This window comes from Gopherus evgoodei, chromosome 2 (assembly GCF_007399415.2).
Source record: "Gopherus evgoodei ecotype Sinaloan lineage chromosome 2, rGopEvg1_v1.p, whole genome shotgun sequence".
NCBI lineage: Eukaryota > Metazoa > Chordata > Testudines > Testudinidae > Gopherus > Gopherus evgoodei.
Window position 1 is genome coordinate 174,242,512 of NC_044323.1, and position 12,061 is coordinate 174,254,572.

At 42.0% G+C, this 12,061-nt stretch overlaps 1 protein-coding gene across 2 annotated transcripts in view; it reads right to left on the minus strand.

Moving 5' to 3' along the window:
- Positions 1-12,061, minus strand: part of SLC22A23 (solute carrier family 22 member 23) — a 177,249-nt gene that overhangs the window by 5,882 nt on the left and 159,306 nt on the right. The window contains exons 8-10 of one of the 2 annotated variants that reach the window (XM_030552319.1): positions 9,269-9,301; positions 8,464-8,578; positions 2,279-2,287 (exon numbers count right to left, since the gene is read on the minus strand). In XM_030552319.1, the coding sequence (XP_030408179.1) occupies positions 2,279-2,287; positions 8,464-8,578; positions 9,269-9,301 (157 nt within the window). Of the gene's footprint in view, positions 1-2,278; positions 2,288-8,457; positions 8,579-9,268; positions 9,302-12,061 lie in introns of both variants that reach the window. The other variant, XM_030552318.1, reaches the window with a different exon arrangement.

Here is a 12,061-nt window from a genome sequence, read left to right on the forward strand (position 1 = left end):
TTCCAATGTGCTCGGGGGTGCTGGACCCCTGGCTCTGCCCTAGTCCCTGCCCTCACTCCACCCCTTCCCTCAAGGCCCCACCCCCACCACACCTCTTCCTGCCCCACCTCTTCCCACCTCCCGCTCCACCTTTGCTTGCCCAGTTCCTCTCGCTCCCCACAGAGCCTCCTGTATGCTGTGAAACAGCTGACTGTGGCAGGCAGGAGGCGTGGGGTGGGAAGAGGCGGTGCTGATCGGACAGGACTGCTGGTGGGTGGGAGGCACGGGAGCTGCCACCCATGCAGAGAGATTAAGATCAAAAGTATACACTAATTTTGGTTGCCCAATCTGAGACACTTAGGACCTGATCTTTCAGAGTACATATCCTTACACAGCACTTCATATTTTCAAAGCACAGCTCCCTCTGACTAAGTGCAACTGTGAATGCTCAGCATGTCTGCAAATCAGAATGAACTCCTTAGGCCCATTTGAAAATTCCAGCCCTACAGTCTGGGTAGAATGGCTGTTCCAGATGCAGATCGATTCCCTTTTCTCTAACAGCAGCTTTGACCCTTAGCAGTTGTTCCCAGGACTGGTTTCACCTTACAATGGGTCCTCAATGCAGCAGCAACAACTTTAGGTTCTCCCTCAGGCTACTGGATAGGTCTCATCTGTCCCCTGCCCTGAGACCGAGGAGCAAGTTTCCCAGTACCTCCCATTTTCTTTTGCACTTTTCTCCGCTGTGCTCCCTCACCCCCATTCTCAGCACAGAACTCAGTCACCTGTCAGCCACAGCTTCCGTGTCTGTGGGACTCTACTACTGCAGCAGCATGATGATCTCAGGACCCATAACGCTCTCTGTGGTACCCTTCAAGACCTGATACATGCATACTGTCCCAAAACATTTAAATTCTGCGTCCTTCGTGCACAGACAGTACTTTCCTGTGAGTCAACATGTTCCAGTCCTCCCAGTGCTCAATTTCCTCCCTTTTCCACACAACTAAAACTTCAAATTCGGTGGTAATCTGCACTGCTATATTTTTTATTACCATTATATAGGTTATACAGTATGATATAAATCAAACCCAGCACTATAAATCTGTTGACTCCAGATTTTCTCTGACCACCAGCCATCTTGCCCAAAAGCTAATCCCCATATTCCTGATCTTTTCAGTCTCCATGGATTTACAGCTTGGCTGCTTAAGTGCCACAAGTGTAGGACATCAAAAATATGTTGCTCAGACCAGCAGAGAAGAGCAAAGCAATCCCTCCTTCCAATGTTTAATTATCTAGCTTTCATTTTACAGAGACAAAAAGAGTGGCTTACCCAGGTTTTACAGAAGAAACTGGATTTTTGCAGGGTTTACTGGATTTTCATAGAATCATAGACTTTAAGCTCAGAAGGGACCATTATGGTCATCTAGTCTGACTTCCTGCACAATGCAAGCCACAGAATCTAACCCATCCACTCCTGTAACAAACCCCTAACCTATGTCTGAGTTACTGAAGTTCTCAAATCGTGGTTTAAAGACCCCAAGCTGCAGAGAATCCTCCAGCAAGTGACCTCTGCCCCATGCTACAGAGGAAGGTGAAAAACCTCCAGTGCCTCTGCCAATCTGCCCTGGAGGAAAATTCCTTCCCGACCCCAAATATGGCAATCAGCTAAACCCTGAGCATGTGGGCAAGACTCATCAGCCAGACACCCAAGAAAGAATTCTTTGTAATAACTCAGCTCCCACCCCATCTAACATCCCATCACAAGCCACTGGGCATATTTACCGCTAATAGTCAAAGACCAATCTCATTATACCATCGCCTCCATAAGCTTATCAAGCTTAGTCTTGAAGCCAGATATGTCTTTTGCCCCCACTACTCCCCTTGAAAGGCTGTTCCAGAACTTCACTCCTCTCATGGTTAGAAAACTTCATATAATTTTAAATCTAAACTTTCTGATGGCCAGTTTATATCCATTTTGTGATGGCAGTAGAAATTTTGGGGTCTGGCATTAAGCTTTAGCTAACTTTTCACTGAAAAATTAAAACCTACCTACGTCTATTGTTTCTGCAATTAAATCCCCCCGTCACACTTAAGTAACTTTATGAATTTATACTTGCATGGGTAGTCCCACAGGACTAGGTATTAAAAAGACATACTAGCAGGATCATGCCCCAAATTGGTGTAATAGTGACAAAGGGCTGATTCTCCTTTGCCCTGCACATTGTGCAGTCATTTACATCAGTGCAAAGAGGTGTAAAATTCTACCACAGCAGCATGATATACTCGTTCTGTACTGGTGCACTTGATGACACTAGGGGCATGGCAATGGGGAATCAAGCCCACAGAGTCAGTGGTTCTCAAACTTTCTGTATTGGTGACCCTTTTCACACAGAAAGTCCCTGATTGAGACATGCCCTCCCCCCAAATTAAAAACAAGGGGGTTAATTCAAATTTAATTTAATGTGGGCTCAAGGCTGACAGCTCGTGACTCCCCCAGAACCACCTCACAACCCCGAGGGGTCATGACCCCCAGTTTGAGAACCTCTCATCTATTTAGTATTGTACCTCAAAGACTGGAATAAAATCCAGGTGAGCATTTTTTAAGGCATTTAAATGACGAATTTAAATGCATCGCAAGGAAAACTAAAGGGGAAGGCAAAATTTTACGTTCATTGTGTGTCAGGTAGCACTGTAGTTGAAGTCAGAGAGATATTTCCTCACTGTAGGTTGCACTGTGTATACTGGAAACAAAATCAGGGAGCACTATTAAGGCTTGAAAACACTATATTATTTATCTTTTGCTGAATTTTTTTTATAATTTAAAACAATGACAATTCAACATTTGCAGATGACGCTTTCCTTGCTGACATGTACAATAAACGTGCATGAGTGAAGCAATGAAACAACTGTGTTTTAAAGTGCAGCACACTTTTGTGGTTCAGGTTTCAGAGTAGCAGCTGTGTTAGTCGGTATCTGCAAAAAGAACAGGATACTTGTGGCACCTTAGAGACTAACAATGTATTTCAGCATGAGCTTTCATGAGTTACAGCTCACTTCTTCAGATGCGGAGAATGGAACACACTTCCACTTTCTGTCTCATGCGTGGTATGACAGCGGGCAGGATTTAGAACTTTTCTGGGGTGCTTGAATCTTAGATATTGTTCTTCCTCACTCAAGAAGTTTCCTAAGATGTGATGGTGCAGTTTTTTGTTTCAATTTTCTCTAACTCATTGAATATTAATCAACTATGGCCTAGTGTTTCAAACTGGGGTTTGGGCCTCTGAAATGGACACACTGCAACACCTTGGACAAATCAAACCTCTCCCTCAATTTCTCAATTTGTAAAATAGCTTCCTCATGTGGCTTTTTCAGTCTTAATTTATATCCTCTGAAGATTATAGTACATCATATCAGATCTTAAGAAAGCAGGTACTGTATTTGACTTCTGCCATTCTCTATGTTACCACTAGAGACTAGGCTTTGCTCACATTTATGTAAGCTAATAAGGGCGAGAACAGTACAAGAGGATCATTTATAAGACTGTAAAACTGCTCTTGTAATCTTCAATGGTGCAAATGTTGAAAGAGCCTGGTTCAAAGTTTGTAGTCTTTAAAGGTTTCCCTATTCATATTTTAGAACTTTTCCTGGTCTATTAGAGTTTTAAACATCACCAGAACACGTTACTAGTAAGAATTTAAAATAACAATAGTAAAATATTATCTCAGAAATTCTTCACTGAAGTGAAACTAAACCTAGGAATATGGTTTGCACCTCTCTATAATATTTAGAAACACAAAAGAGCAATTTTAATCCCACCGTAGTTTTTCTCAAATGTTTGACCCTTTCTCATGCAAGCAGCCTGATGTGACAATGGGGCAGAGAACAAAAAAAAACCTTCAATTATTGAAAAGATTATTTATTTGTGTTGCAGTTGTGCCTTAGAGCCCCAGTCTTACTCTACTGTGTAAAGTGCTGTGATTTAGAATCCTGATGTGATTATTTGATTTTAAGCTCAACAATCTCCCCGCATCTCCACTGGGAAGCTAGAGCCATCGGTGGACAGTGGCTGATGGCTAAAATCCCCACTATTCCTCTCACATACCTTTTCTCTTCACTGCTGCTATCAGTAGGGAGGGGAAAGCTGTACACAAACTAACAGAAAAATTAGCAATGCCAAGGCCAAGCAATACATAGTTACTCCCTATCCCCAGAGGCCTAACAACAGGTACGGTTCTCCATCTTTTAGAAACTAGTGGGGGAGGGGAAGAAGGGAGAAAAACAAAACAGTCTTTCTAAAATCTTGGTCTCTTTGGTAAGTAGCACAACCCTCAGTGGCTCTGTCATCATGCTTATTGGAGGAGGATTTTCAGCTTCATTTAGTGCTTTAGTTCAGTGTTTGAAAGGAGCTTTTTAATGAACTCTTTGGCACAAGGAATTAGAACTCTTCAATGATGCTTTAGTGCTTAGCAGTGTGAAATCAGGGCTGACCAGCATTAAGATGTCAGGGTAATAAGGATCTCAACAATAAATATTTGTGTTATTCCTGGGAGTCTTTATGTCTCTGGAACATATATTGTAGATTCTAGCAGGAAAAGATAAATTCTTGGAACCTGATGTTGGGGCGATTCAAAAACAACCTTCTGCTTTTTAAAAACAGTGTAGAAGGGCTGGCAAATGCTACTGATTGTCATGGTAGCAATCACCAACAGCCAATCTACTTGTATGCACCTTAATATTAATACTTTTTTCCTCACAAACAAATATGAATAAAGAATTAGTTTGAAAAACCCAGTGACTCCCTCAATTCCCTTACTATGCCATCCCACAAGACTCTGATTGGAGCATCAGTTGAGCATAGGTCAAGTCCTGAAAATAAGATGCTCTGCCAAATGCAATGCATATATGTGTGGTATTTAATAAAGACAACTGCCCTGTAAAGGGCATGAGGAGAAGTGGCCAGATGCTTATTTCATGACACCAGAGCAAAGGCATATCAGCAGCTTAGCAATCACACTTCTGTCTGAAATGTGTCAAGAATATAAGAATGGTCATACTGGCTCAGAGCAACAGTCCATCCAGCATCCTGACAGTGGCCAGTGCCAGATGCGTCAGAGGAAATGGACAGAACTGTCCACTCCCAGCTTCTGGCAATCAAAACCAGAGCATGAGAGTTGCATCCTGTTTTATTATCTATCCCTTCCCTACTAGTTCCTAACATTTTGTTCGCTTTTTTGACTCACACTTCACATTGAGCAGATGTTTTCAGAGAACTATCCATGATGATTCCAAGGTTTGTTCTTGAGTGAGTAGCAGCTAATCTTGACCCCATCATTTTGTATGTGTAAGTTGGGAATTATGTTTCCCAACGTGTGCTAACTCTTGCACGTATCAACACTGGAAGTTCATCTGCCATTTGGTTGGCCCTGTCACCCAGTTTTGTGAGATCCTTTTCACACCGTCAAGCGTTGGATTTAACTTTCTTGGGGTGAATTTTGTATCATCTGTCTGCCAATTTTGCCACATCACTGTTCACACCCTTTCCAGATCATTTATAAATACACTGAACACAGCAGGTCCCAGTACAGATCCGGTGGGGGACTCTGCTATTGTACCTCTCTCCACTGTGATAGCTGGGCAGGTTATTCCTACCTGTTGTTCCTGTCTTTTAACCAGTTACTGATCCCTGAGAGGACCTGTCACTGATTCCATGACTGCTTACGGGGGCGGAAGAATCTTTGGGGTGGATTAAAGGAAAAAGGACATTTTTTGTTTGCTTTGTGCATTTGACTACATTTAGCTTGTTTGTTCTGCTAATCATTCAGGTTGGTCAGTTCCCTCTCTGTTTAGTTCTTTCACATAACAGGTAGAAAATTAAAAAAAAGAAAAAATCTATTGTAAAACCATAAAAATCAACAGAGTTCAAAAAACAGTCACAGTTCCCTGAAACAACTTAAAAAAAAAACTAGACTTTGATTATATGTTGTGATGTATCCCTTTAAATTTTTTAATTTCATGAATAACTAGAAAATCTTTTCCACTTTATCATCTCTTGTGAGAAAAATAACTAAGGTTCAAACATTTTCATCTGTAATTTGGGAAAAACTAACTAGAGACACAACCTATTGTAACGATGTCCTAAAATAACCCTTTAATGTTATGATAGTAAACAAAGGTGAGTTTTGCTTTACAAGCAAAAGCTAATAATGATTCAAACAACTAGCTTACACACTCTTCTTTTTCCCCTGCAAAAGGAGTTCATTTGTGAAATATGTTCCTTATGCCACCACAACTGAATGAAAAAACACTGAATTAAAAAAGGAAAGGTTTGACCCTTTGCTACACAGATGACGAAATATTGTAAGGACATTGCACTTTGGGAAGTTTTTCCTCTCTCTCCTGCCCCTCCTCCCCTCCCCACCTTCCCTTTTAAGAGCCGAAATCTAACTGAAAGTCAATGAGACCTAAAGCACCTAAATCGTTTTGACAGTATTGCAACTGTTATCTAGAACGTACAAATGAAGTTTATGTAGAGTGCATGAGATTATGCGGTTATAAGTAGTGATAAATTAAATGGAAACTGATATTGCAAAGATATGGCTGGGAAAATTCCCAAGAAAGACCCTACCTTCTCCCATTTTCACTATTCTCAAGGATATCAAAGGCCATATTTAGGGCAAATATTTGACTCCTTAAGAGAGGCCTGTGTTGGGGAGGTGAAGGAGAGGCAGACCACTAACCGGCCTTTGAAAGGCATAATGCTACCACTCGTGCTGGTGAGAGGGGATGAGTGCAGAGGAAATGATAAACCTTTGAAAGGTGAAGTTCCACTAACATTACCTCTGGGGCTGTTATCACTGCTAGCTGCACTGACTGCCTCCCTTTTCTTCACCAACCTGCCTATTGATTTTTTGGCTGCAGGCTTCACTGGACGGAAGCAGGGCTTGCTGTGTGTCTATTCCCCTTTTAGAACACCCACACAGGGCAACATAAACTTCTCTTTCAATGGCCTGGATGCAGACCTGAGATGCATGCATAGGCGCTTACTCAGGGTGCTTTGGGGCTTGGAGCATCCATGGAAAAAAAATTGTCGGTGCTCAGCAACCACCAGCCACAGCTGTTCGGGCAGCTCAGAATGGGGTGCGGAGGGAGGGCAACAGCAGCGGGTGGGTGGGGCGGGCTCGGGTAGGGGGTGGAGTGGGAACCGGAATGAGGTGGAGCAATGGTGGGGCTTTGGAGGGAGGGAGGTGCAGAGGGGCAGGAAGAGACAGAGCAAAGGGGGTGCCTCAGGTACGGGGCAGGGCAGGGCCAGGAGAAGGCAAGAGTGGGGAGTGGCACCTTGAAGGGAGGAGCAGAGTGGGAGTGGTGTGGCCTCAGACAGAGAGGAAGTGGTAGCACCCCTGGGTAAAAGTAAAAGTTGGCACCTATGCATGCATGTGTTTACTACTTTCACAAACCCATGGGGATACGGAGAGGTACTTTTATTAAACCAAGTGGCAACAGGCATAATTTAATTGTTATACTCCGATTCAGCAAAGCACATAAGCACAGGCTTCACTTTTTAGCATGCACAAAATCATTTCAAAGCCTGCAAGAAAACTGAAGCACAACACAGTGGAAGAACTGGAGATCAAACCAAATTATAGCTACAATGCCTCATGCGATTCTTAATGTAAAAAGTATTGTTTCACATTAAAGAATCATAGAAAAGTAAGGCTGGAAGGTACTTCAAGAGGTCATCGTAGCCAATCCCCCCATGCTGAGTCAGGATAAAATATACCTACACCTAGTTGTTTTTCTAATTATAAGGGTTGTTAACTACTGAAATAGTTTACCAAGGGAGACTCTGGAATCCCCAATCATGTGGAGGTTTTAAAGAACAGGTTAGTCAATTTCCCTAATATCTAACCTAAATCTTCCTTGCTGCAAACAGAGATGATTACTTCTTGTCCTGCCTGTGGTGGACATGGAAAAACCCCCAGATCCTTTTCTACAATACTACTGGGCTAGCCAGTTATTCTCATTTGTATATGTGTGTCTGATTTTTACTTCCTTAGTGAAGTACTTTGTACTCATCTTATTGAATTCATCTTACTGATGTCAGACCAATTGTCCAATTTAAGATATTTTTGAATTGTAATCCTGTCCCCCCAAAGGGCTTTCAACCTCTCCCAGCTAGGTGTCACCCGCAAATTTTATAAGCACTCTCTTTCGCTCCATCATCCAAGCTGTTAATTAAAATCATGGGAGAAAGGATGAAACTGTCTGATGCAATGTAAATAACTCTCTCTGTTTATATGCAAAGTAGCTCCCAAGAGACTGCTTCAACTACAGAACATCCCAGAGTTCGTTGAACAGTATCAGATTATTAGAGATTTCACCTGGCATAAATAAAAAGTATGCATTACACAATAATGATTACTAAAGTAAGTGACATCTGAACTGGTTCCGCAGCCCACAGTGGGAAGTTTGGAGGTCTTAACCTATTACTGTTGTGTGATTTCAGCACAGAAGAACACACTAAGACTTCCACCAGCATGCGATGAAAACATACCCACAATGGAAAATGCTGTAGAGAATTTGTCCTTGACGCTGTCACTCATACCTGTTAGACAGTCAGACACCACCATGTAGGTGGAAATTGAGCTCAGTACAATCTGTATATGGCCCTCAAGAAATAAAACAAGAATACCACATTAAGTCACTCAGTTTCACCTGAGATGCCAAGTTTGAGTCCTCCTCCCTCAACATTTATTTAAATCATGTTTAAAAAGCCATGCACCAACTACCCAAAACATAAATAAAATGTCATATTTCCAAAAAACATCAGTAACAGACAATCTCCAGCTTTGTTACCAACAGCCATCACACAAGTGGTAAAGCTCAAAAAATGTCTCCAAACACTGTTTCAGGGCACTGGACATTTCCCACCCAAATCTGGTAGCCGTATGGAGACAACTGAATTAATCATGACCTAGTACAGTTTCTGTGGTTGAGACATTGCAGATGCTGCAATAGAGGAAGATACAAATAAAATGTTCTCATCGTCCACCACAGGCCTGCGCAAAAAAATCCTTATACTGCAACTGATCAGACCCACAGAACCTGTAACAATGAGCAGCTAGCTCTGCAAGAAGAGTTCTAGGACATTGAGCTCAGGCAGCCACCTTGCACATGAACACTAGCAGTTATACTGCAATCAGGCTCTGTAGCCTCAGCGACTCTTGCCTTTCACATACACCCACTCAGAGTGCAAGCAGTTCAAAAACACTGCATAGACATTTGTAAACAGTACCTGAGTCTGGAAGCTGACTGTATTTTCCAATCACTGGATCCACAGACCGCAAAAGATAAATTAAAATATGAGAGAGAGAGAGAAAAATATGTGATTTATTCAAAGTGAAACAAACAAACACCCTCCCCCCACACCAAACCAAACTGCAGCCCTCCACTTCCTCCACATACTCTTTCCTTTCAGTATCATGACTGGATTGGAATAATCTTTCAAAACTGGCATGCAATTTCCAGGATCTATTCCCAACTGGAGGACGGGAATTCTAATGAGGTGATGATAATAACTGCACAGTGGTAAATCATTTGAAAAGACCTAGAATTAGCACTGAAATTAAACAAAAGTCCTTTGTTGGTAACAAAGGTGTAAAAGAAACTGCTGTCAAGCTTTGCTGTAACCCTGAGGAATGGCCACAGGGGCTTTAAGTTAGAGAAGGAAACCATTACAATCAGCATCCCTGCATTGCTAAACACATCATTTTCCCTTGCCAAAATCCAAAGTGAGTTTACAGTGTTTAAAATTATCCACAAGCTGCTTTTTGGCCCACGTTCCTACGCGGCACTAAGTAATGCTACATAAAAAGCAGAACAATAGTTATGCGAGCCTGGCAGAACACCCTAGCTGCTGGGTTACTCCAGAGAGCTTAGAGAAGTTCCGACTCAGGAGAAACCCTGAAATCTGGAAGGAGATCCCTCTGTCAAAGGCCTTATGAGACACAGAGACAGACACACACACAGACCGCGCACACAACTGTTGAAATTATACAAATAGCATGGCCATGTCATTTCTCTCCAAACTATGGCCTTGCTGCCTAGAAGGAGTGATGGTGGATGTGACGGGGGGGGACAGACCGCAGTGGAAGGATACAAGCTGTTCCAGAGTCCAGAGCTGCCTTTTCCTCCTACTTTTGTACAGGCAGTTTTTAGAAATGGGAGGGAGACAAAGGGCAAACAGTACATGATGGGGCTCTCAGCAGGTGGGAACAGAAGGGTTTAACATGGGCATGACATTAATTCTCAATGTCCCTCTTCAAGGTTAAGAATGGAACACAGGCAGAACAAAAATAATTTAGAATAGTTGTAATCTAGCTATCATAAATCTGTTTCTTCAAAGACGTGCTTTCTGTAGTTCATCATTATGCAGAGTATTATTGTGACGCTATCTTAAAAGGAAGATGACTATGTTTACATACCACCGATGTATATCTGTTGCAGAATTGTGATAAATCTTTTGCAAAGCATGCCTTGTAAGGTGTCAGTGGAAAAGTTGTAATCTGTTGAACAGTATTACCCTGTTTATATGCGTGTATTATCATTGTATGTGAAGTTATGAATCTCTGCTATATGTTTGTATCTCAAACATATTGCGTTCCTGGGTAACACCCACAAGACAGATTTACATCCAGACCAGTGAGCCATGGTTGATGGGCCATTAAGGACAATCAACTCTTCTGAAGGGTCCCTCTCTATGCCTCAGAGAATATGTAGACCATGTATGCCTCATGACTCAGCCAGGGCATGGCTGAACATGTGATCCCTGACTCCATGTTGTGCCAGTAACTTTCCAGGTACATGGACTGGGGGGTATAAAATTGGAGACTCTGATATCATGTCCTTGCCTTTTGCCTGCTCCACATCTCTGGACTGTGATTTCTAACAAAGGGAAAGCTTTGAACATGGACTGAGGGACCCCAATCTTTGGGTGATCCAGGGAGACTTACTGCAAGCTAGCAGATTTAACATCACTGCTATTCTCCTGATCTACAAACTCTGCCATCATCTGCAATGTATATGATTCACTTTAATCATTTAACAACTTTTTTTTTTTTTAAATTTAAAAATCTTTAGTTAGTTTACTAAAGATTGACTGCAGCATGATATTTGGTAAGATCCTAAAGTATATATTGAACTCAGGTGGGTGTCTGGTTTTCTGGAACTGGAGGAAGTTAATACATATGATTTCTGGGTTTTAATAATCATTTACCACAGAAGTCTGGTTTTGTGTGGGTGGTGCACAAGGGGCTAGAGGTCCCGAAGGGAACTATCTTTGGCTTCATAATAAGTAGTACAGTATTTTGGGAGCACATTTTGTTACTGGCTTGATGAAGGTCTTATGACAGATTAAACCACCAGTCTGGGGTAATATGCCCTGTATTCTGGCAGTTGACCTGAGACTGGTGTTCTTAGCTGTGTTCCATAGCAGGCAGTGTGACAATAATTACTTAGACACATGCAATGCACTATACATATTCTTAATTACACTGCTACCTGTGTATTGCCAATGTGTGGCCACACAAATCTACCAAAGGGGAGGGAGGAGATAGGAGAACACACCTCCAGTTTGGGTGGGGTCCTGCTCCCAATAATTTATAGTAGGGAGATATGTTCCCCTCTGGCTTTTTCTCCAAAAGGCAATTTGACAGATGTTCAGACACACGCCTTTTTTTACTATTTTTATAAGAGTTGCAAAACCAGAAACAACCTGAACCCACCCAGCATCAACCCACAGACCTGGTATACACTATTCTTGTCCTCTGATATAACTGCAAAAGAGGCAGTCTCTAAGAGGATGGAAATTTTGGGACTCTGCCATCAATCAATTCAATTTCCTAAGCAGGTCATTGCAGGTCAGAAAATCTGAGAAAGAGGAGGGAACCAGAATGGGAAACCAATTTCCCTTTGAAGCTTCCTTGGAGAAAAAAAAAATCTGGTAAAATTGTATGTCATTTCCATGCATTCTCTTAAGACAACAGAAAACTTTTTTTCCTTTTAAAACCCAGACAATCAAGTTTAACAC